The 15,843-nt window shown below is 37.1% G+C and overlaps 1 protein-coding gene across 1 annotated transcript in view; it reads left to right on the plus strand.

Moving 5' to 3' along the window:
* Positions 1-2,090, plus strand: part of TMEM236 (transmembrane protein 236) — a 38,217-nt gene extending 36,127 nt beyond the window's left edge. The window contains exon 4 of the mRNA XM_052651367.1: positions 1,510-2,090. Within this exon, the coding sequence (XP_052507327.1) occupies positions 1,510-2,090 (581 nt within the window). The remainder of the gene's footprint in view (positions 1-1,509) is intronic.
* Positions 2,091-15,843: the final 13,753 nt, after the last annotated feature.

The following is a 15,843-nucleotide window of genomic DNA, read 5'->3' on the forward strand; positions in this document are numbered from 1 at the left end:
GTAAGTTCTGAGATCTGAGATTCCTTCATAATCACAATCTTAATACCCATGTGTGTATGGAGAGACACACACATTCACTTTCTCTCTCTCACACACACACACGCACACACACACTTACTCTTGTGATGCTGACGAGGAACACCCTACTCATTCAGATGACTGACCTGTTGATCAGCCACAGCTTCGTGGTCACAAATGAGATACTTGTCTAAACAATCACACTGACTAGTTCAAAAATTTCAGGGGAAAGAACAGCTTAAAAATCTTAGATTCAGAATGTTACCCTTCACTAAGACTCTCTCATGCTCAAAAAAAAACCCTCTTAGCACCAAGCTCTAAATCTGGAGATCTGGGTTGTAGTCATTCCTGTAGGCTTCTTATAAAGTGACAAGACTGAACCATTGAACTTTTGATTCATTTGATTTTATGATATGTATGTGGTTTATAATTAGCACTTGATGTATTGCCTCTAGAAAGTGATAAAGTTAAGAAATTGTCAATTGGGGTCAAACAAGTCTGGGTGTGAATTCCAGCTCCGTTCATTCCTAACTGTGTATTTGAATTCAGGTGTCATTTTATCTCTTAGACTCCAGTTTCCATATTTATTAACTGGGATAGTAATCCCTATTTCTCAATTTTTTTCTGAGGATTAAATGAGTCAATATGTGAAAGTGCTTACTTAGCTCAGTAATCAGTAATGGGTATTATTTTGAAATGGTAAGAATGGCTTAGGATCCATACCTCCGGAAATACAAAGACACAAAGAGCATTCTCCGCCTCTACATTTTTTGGCATTGTGCTATCAATTGCTATCCTGAAGTTCCATGTGTGACACAGACCTCAAATAAGAGATCACTTGTATTTCATTTTCAAGTTTAAATAAAATTTTAAATTTTAATAAAAATTTAAATATTTCACTTTAAATAAAAATTTAAGAATTTTATGTTTAAATAAAATTTGAAATTTAAATAAAACAAATTGAAGGAAAAGTTAAATTTGAAATAAAATTTAAAAATTTAAATAAGGCATTTAAAATTTAAATTTATTTCTAAAAATATTTATTTATTTGACTGCAACAAATATAAATAAGGTAATATTCATTTATTTATTTTATAATATTTATTCTTTTATTTGTTTATTGGAGAAGGAAATGGCAACCCACTCCAGTATTCATACCTGGAAAATCCCATGGATGGACGAGCCTGGTGGGCTACACCCCATGGGGTCACAAAGAGTCAGACACAACTGAGCCAGTAACACACACAGTCACTTATTTATTGGGTCACAGCATGTGGGCCCTTCCATCTTCCTTGCAGCTGTGCCTGACGTTTTGGTTTCAGCCTGTGGATCTAGTTCCCTGGCCAGGGATTAAACCCAAGACCCCTGCATTCAGAACGTGGAATCTTAGCCACTGGATCACCAGGGAAATCCTTGTAAGTTTAAATAAAATTGAATGAAAAGTTACATTTTAATGAAAATTTAAAATTTAAATAAATCAATTTGTTGCAGGTAACGAAGACAGGCACATCCATACGACCAATTTGCAACAAATAAGAACTGTGACATGTGAAGCGAAGCAAAATGAAGAAAACCCTACTCGCCCACAGCCAGCCAGCAGGACCCACTTGTCGCGGCCACTAGGAGGCGCCACAGGGAGCTCCTCTCCTGAGCTGGAGGGACCCCAGGAGCCCACCTTTGAATGGGGAATCCTGAGAACGCTGTCCCAACAGGACGTGCGTGCAGAGATCTTCCTCGGGAGCTTTCTACTCTGGGCTGACACCATAGAAATGGTGCGGGTGGCCGGACACCCCAGGGTGTACAAGTCAGGCTGGCTGTACGCGGTCTACATCTTCAGTTACATTTCTCTTCTTCGAATGATATTCACTCCCCGGAACCCGCTCCTGAATTCCTTTGTCATCCTTCTCCAAGATCTACCTTTTATCTTTGTTAGACTGAGTTTAATCATTGTCCTGGGAACAATCACCCCCGTATTGGGTCTTTTTAAAAATGTGCTGGTGACTCTGTCTTATGTTTACTTCAATTTCTTAACCAGATTCAAGATGTTCTCTACCTTTGAGAGGTCTTTTTAAAGAGAAAATGTCCTATGGTCAAACCTCTTTTTTATGCACATGCATACATTTGTGATCTTTTTGGGGGTCAGGCATATGTAAGTTTGCACTCTAGAAAGAAATGAAGAAATAGATACTAGAGAAAAAACTAGTTTTAAAAACTATAACGTCAATTTTTTAAATGTATGCAAATGGTGCTAAATGTAAGCAAAGTTGTAGTCTTCTAAGTTGGTTCCCCTAGATTTGTACAAAATGTCAGTAGTTAATTTTGTTATGTATTCTGCATTTTTTCTAAAAGTACCCTTCAGTAAAGCGTCTTAAAAAATGAGAACATGTCTTCCTACTAAGTTAGTCCAAGAATGAGATTTTTTTATTGTTGACAGAAAGGGCATTACAAGAATTAGTTAAAATTAATTTTAGGAAATAAGCCTGTTTTTATTAAATAAGTTTAGATTCTATCAATACTTTTAACAAATTGACCCTGAGGAATGGGATGGGGAGGGAGGTTGAAGGGGGATTCAGGATGGGGGATGCATGCACACCCATGACTGATTCATGTATTTTTTTTAAAAAATTGAATTGTTTTAGAGTCTCCTTCAGACATGTAATTATGTTCTTTATTCCACTGTGGCAAGAGATTTTTATGTAATTGATTTCAGCAGAGAAAACAATTTAATTTCACAGACATTTGACTCAATTTAACGTAATGAAGTTAAGGTAAGATCTAGATAAACTTTTATAACAGGAAGCCATTAATTGAAGAGGAAAATTTCAAAGTAAAAGAATATTTATTTGTGGAATTTGATACCATCATGAAAGCAAGGTGCAAGCCCTGTTTAAAGTTAGAAGTTCAACTTACAAATATAACAGCAAGTGCATTAGTGTCTTATGTGATAATATATAATAGTTATCTTGTCATTAAATAATTAAATATGGAATTATGTGATTTGATTTCATATGTTGGGATACCCTCAGATATGCATAGCAGGTGCTCTCCACTCTGTATAAATTTTCCAATGCTATAGAGATTTCTGAGAGTCTTACATGTGCAGAGTAATGTTTTATGCAGGCAATCTCTTCAGTGATCTGCAGTAACAAATAGCTTAAGGAATGAATAACTGAATTTACTGTCACTCCAACTTTCCACCAAATCCTCCAGTCTCACTCTCCCCCTAGGCTTTATGGTTTTTCCTTATACCATAAGATAAGGTCTATTCACAATTGCTGAAAGCTTAACTTCTGGTTTTATGACTTCGGGCAAACATCCAAAAGTGAGTATACTACTAGTACTTTAATAAGGTTAGTAGTGTTAGTTGCTCAGTCGTGTGTGATTCTTTGCGATCCCATGGACTGTAGTCCACCAGGCTCCTCTTTCCGTGGGATTCTCCAGACAAGAATACTGGAGTGGATTGCCATTCCCTTCTCCAGGGGATTTTCTCAACACAGGAATCAAACCCGGGTCTCCTGCACTGCAGGCAGATTCTTTACTGTTTGAGCTACAAATAAGGTTAAATAGTACTTTATAGGTCTGAGAGGATTAACTAGATAGGGAGTGTTCTCATTGTATTATCTGGCTAACTATAATAACTGATAAAAGCTAAGACTTTAATTGGAGAAAATCCCTGCAGAGAAACGGGTAGCTTAATGCATTGTTTTAATTTTCCTATTTTTTCTTTTCTGTGTCTTTGCTTACCCTCTGGGAATAATAATTTAAACCATACACTTGTCAAAAATAATATGTGAAATCTTTAGGTTACCTCAGACTATAATTTTTCATCAAATAGTATTATGTTTAGAAGTGAGTAATCTACTGAAGATAGAGATTAAAGTTGATGTAAGCAGACTTCCCTGGTGGTCCTGTGGCTAAGACTCCATGCTCCCAAGTGCAGGCTACTAGATTTGATCCCCAGTCAGGGAGCTAGATCCTGCATGCTGCAACTAAAGACCTGGCAGAGCCAAATAAATAAATGTTTTTTGAAAAAGGTTAAAATTTTAAAAGACTTAAACGTGATATAGGTATTAATTCAAAAAAGTGTCCCTCTTATGAGTTCTTATAGAACCCTAACTATAGCACGTTTTAAAGACTTTCATTGTGTGTTTGCTTTTCTGAGTTCCTCATTAATCTTTAAATCCTTAAAGAAAGGCCTGAGAATATCTTGTTTAACAATGCATCTTATCTTCCTCTGTCAATCCCACAGAAACTTATAATGCTTGTAACTCTAAAACAAGATTATCACACAAATAATTACTCTCAATTTATACCTGATAGTTTTTATTAAGAAAAATATATAACCATGTAGTTAATTTTAATATTCCTAAATATGAAAATATTTTATGTACATTTATATTTATCTTTGTATTGGAATGTATAGAGTGAACAATGCTCAGATAATTTGGGAAGTATTACTTATTGGAGTTTAGAATGCATTTTGCACCTAATTGAACATGAATGTGCCTGATATTTTGGAGAGTCACAACACTGTATAAATAATGAAGGCATGTACAAAACACTCCATGTAGGAGGAAAATTACAGAGTACCTAATTTAATTTAATAGTTTTAAGGATATGTGCATGTTTATAAAGTTTGTCTATGGTATTTAACAGACATTGCAGCAAATTATGCTAATAAAACATTGGTTGTTATACACTCTGTGATTAAAAGTTAAGCTATTAAAATTACATTGCAATTCTCATTGTTTCTAATGGTTTTTTTTTTTTATTAAGACCCATGTAGCTTTTGTGTCCTTATAAAAAGTTATGAACATTACATATAGATAAAAGAAAATGGATGGAGAAAAATATACCATGCTAACACTAATCAAAAGAAAGCAGCACTTACATTAACTTCAGACAGACCAGACTTCAAAGTGAGAAAAATTTTTCAAGGGTTAAGAAAGGGATTATTACATAATAATAAAGGAGTCAATTCCCTCAGGAGACATAATCTGTAGTGTATATGCGCCTAATGACAGAGCCACATAAGGCAAAAACTGATAGAACTGCAGAAAGAAATAGATGAAGCTACAATCATAGTTGGAAACTTCAACACCCATCTCTCAGAAATGGACAGTTCCGGCAGATAGAAAATCAGTAAAGACAGAGTTGAATTCAATAACACTAATCAATTAATTGGATATAATTGACTTCTGTGGTCCACTTCATCTGACAACAGCAGAATACACATGCTTCTCAAGCTCACAAGAAACATTTACCAAGATAAGCCACATTCTGGGGCATAACACACACTTCAACAAATTTAAAAGAAGAAACAATATAAAGTCTTTTTTCATAAAGGAATTAAACTAGAAATCAATAACAGGTAATAGAAAAATTCCCAATTACATGGAGATTATGCAGCACATTTCTAAATAACACATGGGTCAAAGAATAAATCTCACCAGACATTAAAATATATTTTGGAGTAAATAAAAATGAAAACAAACCTTATCCAAATGTATGGAGTTGTACAAATGTACAAGCATAAGCAGTATTTAGAGGGAAATTTATAGTAAAATAAGTTTCCACCTTGGGAAGCTAGAAAAAGAAGAGCAATCAAATGCCAATAAGGGGAAGAAAAGAAACAATAAGATTTACAGCAGAAATCAATGAAATTGAAACAAAATCAATAGAGGAAAACCAATAAAACCAAAACCAATGCATGTGTGGGAACAGGGGAGGAGATGGGAAGTCTTTGTAATTTCCACTCAATTTTATTGTAAACTTAAAATTGCTCAAACAAAAAAATGTCTTCCTAAAAAAGTAGTAGTGTTGTTGTTCAGTCACTAAGTTGTGTTCAACTCTTTGCGACCCCATGTACTGCAAAATGGCAGACTCCTTGATACTCCAGTATGTCCTGGAATTTGCTCAAATTCATATCCATTGAGTTGGTGATACTATCTAACCATCTCATCCTCTGATGCCCCCTCCTCCTTTTGTCTTCAATCTTTCCCAGCATCCGTGTCTTTTCCAGTGAGTTGTCTCTTTACATCAGGTGGCCAAAGTATTGGAGCTTCAGCATCAGTCCTTCAATGAATATTCAAGGTTGCTTTCCCTTAGGATTGACTGGTTTGATCTCCTTGCTGTCCAAGGGAGTCTCAAGAGTCTTCTCCAGCATAATAATTTGAAAGCAAAAAAAATAGTCTTAAATACATCAAACTTTAAAAATATGTTTTGGGAATAATATTTTCCAAAGTAATATTTGCTTGTAAACTGGCATTTATACATACAGAAATCTTACTTTTTAGGATGTGCCTATGTGAGAGTTGGACTGTGAAGAAAGCTGAGCACCGAAGAATTGATGCTTTTGAACTGTGGTGTTGGAGAAGACTCTTGAGAGTCCCTTGGACTGCAAGGAGATCCAACCAGTCCATTCTAAAGGAGATCAACCCTGGGTGTTCTTTGGAAGGAATGATGCTAAAGCTGAAACTCCAGTACTTTGGCCACCTCATGCGAATAATTAACTCATTAGAAAAAACTCTGATGCTGGGAGGGATTGGGGGCAGGAGGAAAAAGGGACGACCCAGGATGAGATGGCTGAATGGCATCACCCACTCAAGGGATGTGAATCTGAATGAACTCCGGGAGTTGGTGATGGACAGGGAGGCCTGGTGTGCTGCAATTCATGGGGTTGCAAAGAGTCAAGCATGACTAAGCGACTGAACTGCTGAGAGTCCCTTGGACTGCAAGGAGATCCAACCAGTCCATTCTAAAGGAGATCAGCCCTGGGTGTTCTTTGGAAGGAATGATGCTAAAGCTGAAACTCCAATACTTTGGCCACCTCATGCGAAGAGTTGACTCATTGGAAAAGACTCTGATACTGGGAGGGATTGGGGGCAGGAGGATAAGGGGATGACAGAGGGTGAGATGGCTGGATGGCATCACCGACTCGGTGGACATAAGTTTGGGTAAACTCCGGGAGTTGGTGATGGACAGGGAGGTCTGGCATGCTGCAATTCATGGAGTCGCAAAGAGTCGGACACAACTGAGTGACTGAACTAACTAATTATCAATAAAAATCTCATAATTTCTCTTGCTTTGAAATTGGAATATTAATGGATATTTTTTAGAAAAGTCTTCTTTCTCTACAATGCATTTCGTTATTCTTCTTAAAGATTGTAGGTTCCTTAGAAAATAGGTTTTCCAGAATATTTTAGTACATAACTTAAAAAACTACCTTTTAAATTGCTTACAATTATACATAATATTGCATATTTGGTGTCATTTGAAGAAGATACCCACTGTTTTTGTGTCTTGACTTCCATCTGTAAAATCTGGGTCATTTACACATCATAAAAATACATTTTTTTGCCTTATTATTAGTTTTTTTTCAAATATTAAATGGATCAAACAAGCTTTTAAAATTAATTTATTATAAATATATTAATTATATTATAACATTATCAATATGAACATTCAGTTCAGTTCAGTCGCTCAGTCATGTCCGACTCTTTGCGACCCCATGAATCGCAGCACACCAGACCTCCCTGTCCATCACCATCTCCCGGAGTTCACTCAGACTTACGTCCGTCGAGTCAGTGATGCCATCCAGCCATCTCATCCTCTGTCGTCCCCTTCTCCTCCTGCCCCAATCCTTCCCAGCATCAGAGTCTTTTCTAATGAGTTAATTATTCGCATGGGGTGGTCAAAGTACTGGAGTTTCAGCTTCAGCATCATTCCTTCCAAAGAAATCCCAGGGCTGATCTCCTTTAGAATGGACTGGTTGGATCTCCTTGCAGTCCAAGGGACTCTCAAGAGTCTTCTCCAACACCACAGTTCAAAACCATCAATTCTTCGGCACTCAGCTTCCTTCACAGTCCAACTCTCACATCCATACATGACCACTGGAAAAACCATAGCCTTGACTAGACGGACCTTTGTTGGCAAAGTAATGTCTCTGCTTTTGAATATGCTATCTAGGTTGGTCATAACTTTCCTTCCAAGGAGTAAGCATCTTTTAATTTCATGGCTGCAGTCACCGTCTGCAGTGATTTTGGAGCCCCCCAAAATAAAATCTGACACTGTTTCCACTGTTTCCCCATCTATTTCCCATGAAGTGATGGGACCAGATGCCATGATCTTCGTTTTCTGAATGTTGAGCTTTAAGCCAACTTTTTCACTCTCCTCCTTCTCTTTCATCAAGAGGCTTTTTAGTTCCTCTTGACTTTCTGCCATAAGGGTGTGGTCATTGCATATCTGAGGTTATTGATACTTCTCCCGGCAATCTTGATTCCAGCTTGTATTTCTTCCAGCCCAGCATTACTCATGATGTACTCTGCATAGAAGTTAAATAAGCAGGGTGACAATATACAGCCTTGACGTACTCCTTTTCCTATTTGGAATCAGTCTGTTGTTCCATGTCCAGTTCTAACTGTTGCTTCCTGACCTGTATACAGGTTTCTCAAGAGGCAGGTCAGGTGGTCTGGTATTCCCATCTCTCTCAGAATTTTCCACAGTTTATTGTGATCCACACAGTCAAAGGCTTTGGCATTATTTATTATTAATTTATTATAATTGGATCTGCAAATTACAATATTGTGGTGGGTTTTGCCATACATTGACATGTATCAGCCAAGGGTGTACATGTGTCCCCCATCCCAAACCCCCCTTTCATCTCCCTCCCCAACCCATCCCTCTGGGTTGTCTCAGTGCACTGTCTCTGAGTGCCCTGTTTCACACATCGAACTTGGACAGGTCATCTATTTCACATATGGTAATATACATGTTTCAATACTATTCTCTCGAATCATCCCACTCTCACTTTCTCTCACAGAGTCCAAAAGTCTGTTCTTTATATCTGTGTCTTTTTTGCTGTCTTGCATATCAGTTCAGTTCAGTTGCTCAGTCATGTCCAACTCTTTGTGACGCCATGAACCACAGCACACCAGGCCTCGCTGTCCATCACCAACTCCCAGAGTCCACCCAAACTCATGTCCATCGAGTCAGTGATGCCATCCAATCATCTTATCCTCTGTCGTCCCCTTCTCCTCCTGTCCTCTATCTTTCCCAGCATCAGGGTCTTTTCAAATGACTCAGCTCTTTTCATCAGGTGGCCAAAGTATTGGAGTTTCAGCTTCAACATCAGTCCTTCCAATGAACACCCAGGACTGATCTCCTTTAGGATGGACTGGTTGGATTTCCTTGCAGTCCATGGGACTCTCAAGAGTCTTCTCCAACACCACAGTTCAAAAGCATCAATTATTCAGCGCTCAGCCTTCTTTATAGTCCAACTCTCACATCCATACATGACCACTGGAAAAGCCATAGCCTTGACTAGATGGACTTTTGTTGGCAAAGTAATGTCTCTGCTTTTGAATATGCTATCTAGGTTGGTCATGACTTTCCTTCCAAGGAGCAAGTGTCTTTTAATTTCATGGCTACAATCACCATCTGCAGTGATTTGGGAGCTCAGAAAAATAAACTCAGCCACTGTGTCCACTGTTTCCCTATCTATTTGCCATGAAGTGATGGGACCGGTCTTGGATAGAGGATTGTCATTACCATCTTTCTAAATTCCATATATATATATGTTAATATATTGTATTGGTGTTTTGCTTTCTGACTTTCTTCACTTTGTATAATAGGCTCCAGTTTCATCCACCTCATTAGAACTGACTCAAATGCATTCTTTTTAATAGCTGAGTAAGAGTCCATTGTTTATGTGTACCACAGCTTTCTTATCCATTCATCATCTGCTGATGAACATCTAGGTTGCTTCCATGTCCTAGCTATTGTAAACAGTGCTGCGATGAACATTGTGGTACAGGAGTCTCTTTCAATTCTGGTTTCCTCAGTATGTATGCCCAGCAGTGTGATTGTTGGGTCATATAGCAGTTCTATTTCCAGTTTTTTTTAAGGAATCTCCTCCCCGTTCTCCAGTGACTGTACTAGTTTGCATTCCCATCTACAGTTTAAGAGTGTTCCCTTTCCTCCACAACCTCTCCAGTGTTTATTGTTCGTAGGCTTTTTGATAGCAGCCATTCTGACTGGTGTGAGATGGTACGTCATTGTGGTTTTGATTTGCATTTCTCTGATAATGATTGATGTTGAACATCTTTGCATGTGTTTCTCTGCCATCTGTATTTCTTCTTAGGAGAAATGTCTGTTTAGTTTTTTTGCCCATTTTTTGATTGGGTCATTTATTATTCTGATATTGAGCTGCACGAGCTGCTTGTATATTTTTGAGATTAATTCTTTGTCAGTTGCTTCATTGGCTATTATTTTCTCCCATTCTGAAGGCTGTCTTTTCACCTCACTTGTAGTTTCCTTTGTTGTGCAAAAGCTCTTAAGTTTAATTAGGTCCCATTTGTTTAGCTTTGCTTTTATTTCCATTACTCTGGAGGGTTGGTCATAGAGGATCCTGCTGTGATTTATGTCAGAGAGTGTTCTGCCTATGTTTTCCTCTAGGAGTTTTATAGTTTCTGGTCTTACATTTGGATCTTTAATCCATTTTGAGTTTATTTTTGTGTATGGTATTAGAAAATGTTCTAGTTTCATTCTTTTACATGTGGTTAACTAGTTTTCCCAGCACCACTTGTTAAAGAGATTACCTTTTCTCCATTGTATATATTTGCCTTCTTTGTCAAAGATAAGGTGTCCTTAGGTGCATGGATTTATATCTGGGCTTTCTATTTTGTTCCATTGATCTATATTTCTGTCTTTGTGCCAGTGCCATACTGTCTTGATGGCTGTAGCTTTGTAGCATAGTCTGAAGTCAGGCACATTGACTCCTCCAGTTCCATTCTTCTTTCTCAATTGCTTTGGCTATTCGAGGTTTTTTGTATTTCCATATGAATTGTGGAATTATTTGTTCTAGTTCTGTGAAAAATACCATTGGTAGCTTGATAGGGATTACATTTAATCTATAGATTGTTTTGGGTAGTACACTCATTTTCACTATATTGATTCTTCTAAGCCATGAGCATGGTTATCTTTTTGTGTCATCTTTGATTTCTTTCATCAGTGTTTTATAGTTTTCTCGGTATAGGTCTTTTGTTTCTTTAAGTAAATTTATTCCTGAGTATTTTATGCTTTTCATCGGAATGGTGAATGGGATTGTTTCCTTAATTTCTCTTTCTGTTTTCTCATTGTTTGTTAGTGTATAGGAATGCAAGGGATTTCTGTGTATTAATTTTATATCCTGCAACTTTACTATATTCACTGATTAGCTCTAGTAATTTTCTGGTGTGTCTTTAGGGTTTTCTATGTAGAGGATCCTGTCACCTGCAAACAGTGAGAGTTTTATTTCTTCTTCTCCAATCTGGATTCCTTTTATTTCTTGTTCTTCTCTGATTGCTATGGCTAAAACTTCTAAAACTATGTTGAAAGTAGTGATGAGATTGGGCACCCATGACTTGTTCCTGACTTTAGGTGAAATGCTTTCAGTTTTTCACCATTGAGGATAATGTTTGCTGTGGGTTTATCATACATGGCTTTTAGTATGTTGAGGTATATTCCTTCAATGCCTGCTTTCTGGAGAGTTTTTATCATAAATGGATTTTGAATTTTGTCAAAGGCTTTCTCTGCATCTACTGAGATAATCATATGGTTTTTATCTTTCAGTTTGTTAATGTGGTGTATCACTTTTATTGATTTGCAAATATTGAAAAATCCTTGCATCCCTGGAATAAAGCCCATTTGGTCATAATATATGATCTTCTTAATATGTCAAATAATCTTATAATTAAATTATTTTGAAAGACATGTGCCATGTCAAACAAAACAAAACACTGGCTCTTCAAATAGTCTGTACATTACAGTAAATCTAAATATACTATCTGAAGAGTATTATAAACTAGTCAAATTTTAGATAAATAATACAAAGATTTTTCATTCCTATAAAGTTAATTACTTTCTATTAAATTGCAAAAGCATTATTGGTGTTTTGATGTATTTTGATAAGGACTGGAAAATTGAAGAATAAGAACAATTAAAAACCCAGTTTTCTATCTTTAAAATTTTTAAGTTTTTACTTTACTGCATCATTATATCTTTTTTTCCTTCTGAGTCAAAATTATCTTGGTATCATTTGAGCAAATTTGCCTATTAAAAGATAGAGATGGTTAAACCAAATAAACTTCTGTATAAATCACCAGTTTAAAGTAGGAGAAATGATGGAATAAGCTACCAAATAATTTGTTGAGCTGATTTTCTTGGAACTGTTTCAGAGCAAAGGAGTCACTAAGTTCATCTGACATGGAACTGAGTGGATGTGAGGTACGTAATGTTTGAGAGCATCTAAGAGGAAATGAAATAGTTCAGCAACTGTCTCACCAATTAGAAAAAAAAAAAGAGGATTTCCTTTATTTTATAGAAATCTTCCTTTAGCTTGAAGGAAGTACTAGTTGAAAACAACCATCAAAAAGCTAAGCAAAAACCAGAACCAAAACTTAGTAGAAGGGTATGAAGAGGATGATAAGAGTTGGATTTTATTTTAATGTGATAAGATGTACATAACATAAAATTTATCATTTTCATGTACAACTCAGTGGTTTGAGTGTATTTGCAATGTTGTACAACTATCACTATTTTTAAAACTCTTCATCCCCAGTGGAAACTCTGAAGCCATTAAACAATAACACTCATTTCCCCTCCCCTACCAGTTCCTGGTAGAAATAGAGGTATTTTTCCTGTCTTTATGAATTTGTCTATTCTACGTTCATATAAGTGGAATCATGTGGCATTTGTCCTTTTCTGTATTATTTATGTCTGTGTTATTTCAAGATTGTATGTGTTGTAGCAGGTATCAGAATTTCTTTTTTATGGCTTAATAATATTCCATTAGACATATTATTTTATTACAATGGAATAGAATAATATTAATATATATAATATTCCATTATATATAACATTCCAATATATATATATTGTTTATCCATTCATCTATTGATAGACACTTGTGTTGCTTTTTACCTTTTAGCTACTATGAATAATGTGCAACAAACATTGGTGTACAAATATTTGTTTGCATCTCTGTTTTCGATTTTTGGGATTACATCTAAAAGTGAAATTGATAGATCATATGGCAATTCCACGTTTAATGTTTTAGGGATAGGAGCAACCTTTTTCCATAGTGGCTACAACAGTTTACATTCACACCAGTAATGCCCAAGTGTTCCAATTTCTCCACACCCTCATCAATGCTTGTTATTTTCTGCTTTTGTTTTTTGATAACAGCCATCCCAATGGGCATGAAGTGATATATGATTGTGGTTTTCTTTGCAATTTTCTAGTGATTAACCATATTGGGAAATATATGGGGAAACAGTGGAAACAGTGTCAGACTTTCTTTTTTTGGGCTCCAAAATCACTGCAGATGGTGACTGCAGCCATGAAATTAAAAGATGCTTACTCCTTGGAAGAAAAGTTATGACCAACCTAGATAGTATATTCAAAAGCAGAGACATTACTTTGCCGACTAAGGTCCGTCTAGTCAAGGCTACGGTTTTTCCTGTGGTCATGTGTGGATGTGAGAGTTGGACTGTGAAGAAGGCTGAGCGCCGAAGAATTGATGCTTTTGAACTGTGGTGTTGGAGAAGACTCTTGAGGGTCCCTTGGACTGCAAGGAGATCCAAGTCCATTCTGAAGGAGATCAACCCTGGGATTTCTTTGGAAGGATTGATGCTAAAGCTGAAGCTCCAGTACTTTGGCCACCTCATGTGAAGAGTTGACTCATTGGAAAAGACTCTGATGCTGGGAGGGATTGGGGGCAGGAGGAGAAGGGGACGACCCAGGATGAGATGGCTGGATGGCATCACAGACTCGATGGACGTGAGTCTGAGTGAACTCCGGGAGTTGGTGATGGACAGGGAGGTCTGGCGTGCTGCGATTCATGGGGTCGCAAAGAGTCGGACACGACTGAGCGACTGAACTGACTGACTGACTGATACTGTATTGGTGTTTTTCTTTCTGGCTTACTTCACTCTGTATAATAGGCTCCAGTTTCATCCACTTCATTAGAACTGACTCAAATGTATTCTTTTTAATGGCTGAGTAATACTCCATTGTGTATATGTACCACAGCTTTCTTATCCATTCATCTGCTGATGGACATCTAGGTTGTTTCCATGTCCTGGCTATTATAAACAGTGCTGTGATGAACTTTGGGGTACACGTGTCTCTTTCAATTCTGGTTTCCTTGGTATGTATGCCCAGCAGTGGGATTGCTGGGTCATAAGGCAGTTCTATTTGCAATTTTTTAAGGAATCTCCACACTGTTCTCCATAGTGGCTGTACTAGTTTGCATTGCCACCAACAGTGTTTATTGTTCCACACCCTCTCCAGCATTTATTGCTTGTAAACTTTTGGATCGCAGCCATTCTGACTAGTGTGAAATGGTGTCTCATTGTGGTTTTGATGTGCATTTCTCTGATAATGAGTGATGTTGAGCATCTTTTCATGTGTTTGTTAGCCATCCGTATGTCTTCTTTGGAGGAATGTCTATTTAGTTCTTTGGCCCATTTTTTGATTGGGTCGTTTATTTTTCTGGAATTGAGCTGCATAAATTGCTTGTATATTTTTGAGACTAGTTGTTTGTCAGTTGTTTCATTTGCTATCATTTTCTCCCATTCAGAAGGCTGTCTTTTCACCTTGCTTATAGTTTCCTTTGTTGTGCAGAAGCTTTTAATTTTAATTAGATCCCATTTGTTTATTTTTGCTTTTATTTCCAGTATTCTGGGAGGTGGGTCATAGAGGATCCTGCTGTGATTTATGTTGGAGAGTGTTTTGCCTATGTTCTCCTCTAGGAGTTTTATAGTTTCTGGTCTTACGTTTAGATCTTTAACCCATTTTGAGTTTATTTTTGTGTATGGTGTTAGAAAGTGATCTAGTTTCATTCTTTTACAAGTGGTTGACCAGTTTTCCCAGCACCACTTGCTAAAGAGATTGTCTTTACTCCATTGTATATTCTTGCCTCCTTTGTCAAAGATAAGGTGTCCACAGAGGTGTGGATTTATCTCTGGGCTTTCTATTTTGTTCCGTTGATCTATATTTCTGTCTTTGTGCCAGTACCATACTGTCTTGATGACTGTGGCTTGGTAGTAGAGCCTGAAGTCAGGCAGGTTGATTCCTCCAGTTCCATTCTTCTTTCTCAAGATAGCTTTGGCTATTTGAGGTTTTTTGTATTTCCATACAAATTGTGAAATTATTTGTTCTAGCTCTGTGAAAATCACCGCTGGTAACTTGATAGGGATTGCATTGAATCTGTAGATTGCTTTGGGTAGTATACTCATTTTCACTATACTGATTCTTCTGATCCATGAACATGGTATATTTCTCCATCTATTAGTGTCCTCTTTGATTTCTTTCATCAGTGTTTTATAGTTTTCTATATATAGGTCTGTAGTTTCTTTAGGTAGATATATTCCTAAGTATTTATTTATTTTCTTGACTAATTGCTCTGGTTGGAACTTTTTTTGCCGTGTTGAATAGAAGTGGGGAAAGCAATTAAAAGCAGTAATTACCCTTCAGAATACACAAGTCTGATATTTGGAAGGTGAGTCCCTGAAAGGCTATCCTGGATCCATCAGGGTGCAAAAAAGGCTGTCACCTGCCAAAAATATGGGGGAGTGGAAGATGATAGCCAATACCCAAGGAAGAGCTTGAAATTCACTGAAATATACCAGCATTTCCATCAAGCTCTCCACTGGATACTCCTAAGTTTCTGCTCGTTACTTGGGATATTAAAATAGCTACTCCAGACAGTTTCTGCCCAGTTTAGTAGGTGTTGAAGTGGAATGATGAATTTCTAAAGGTTCTTATTCCACTACACTCCCACAA

The sequence above is a fragment of the Budorcas taxicolor genome, chromosome 13 (assembly GCF_023091745.1).
Source record: "Budorcas taxicolor isolate Tak-1 chromosome 13, Takin1.1, whole genome shotgun sequence".
NCBI classification, from domain to species: Eukaryota; Metazoa; Chordata; class Mammalia; order Artiodactyla; family Bovidae; genus Budorcas; species Budorcas taxicolor.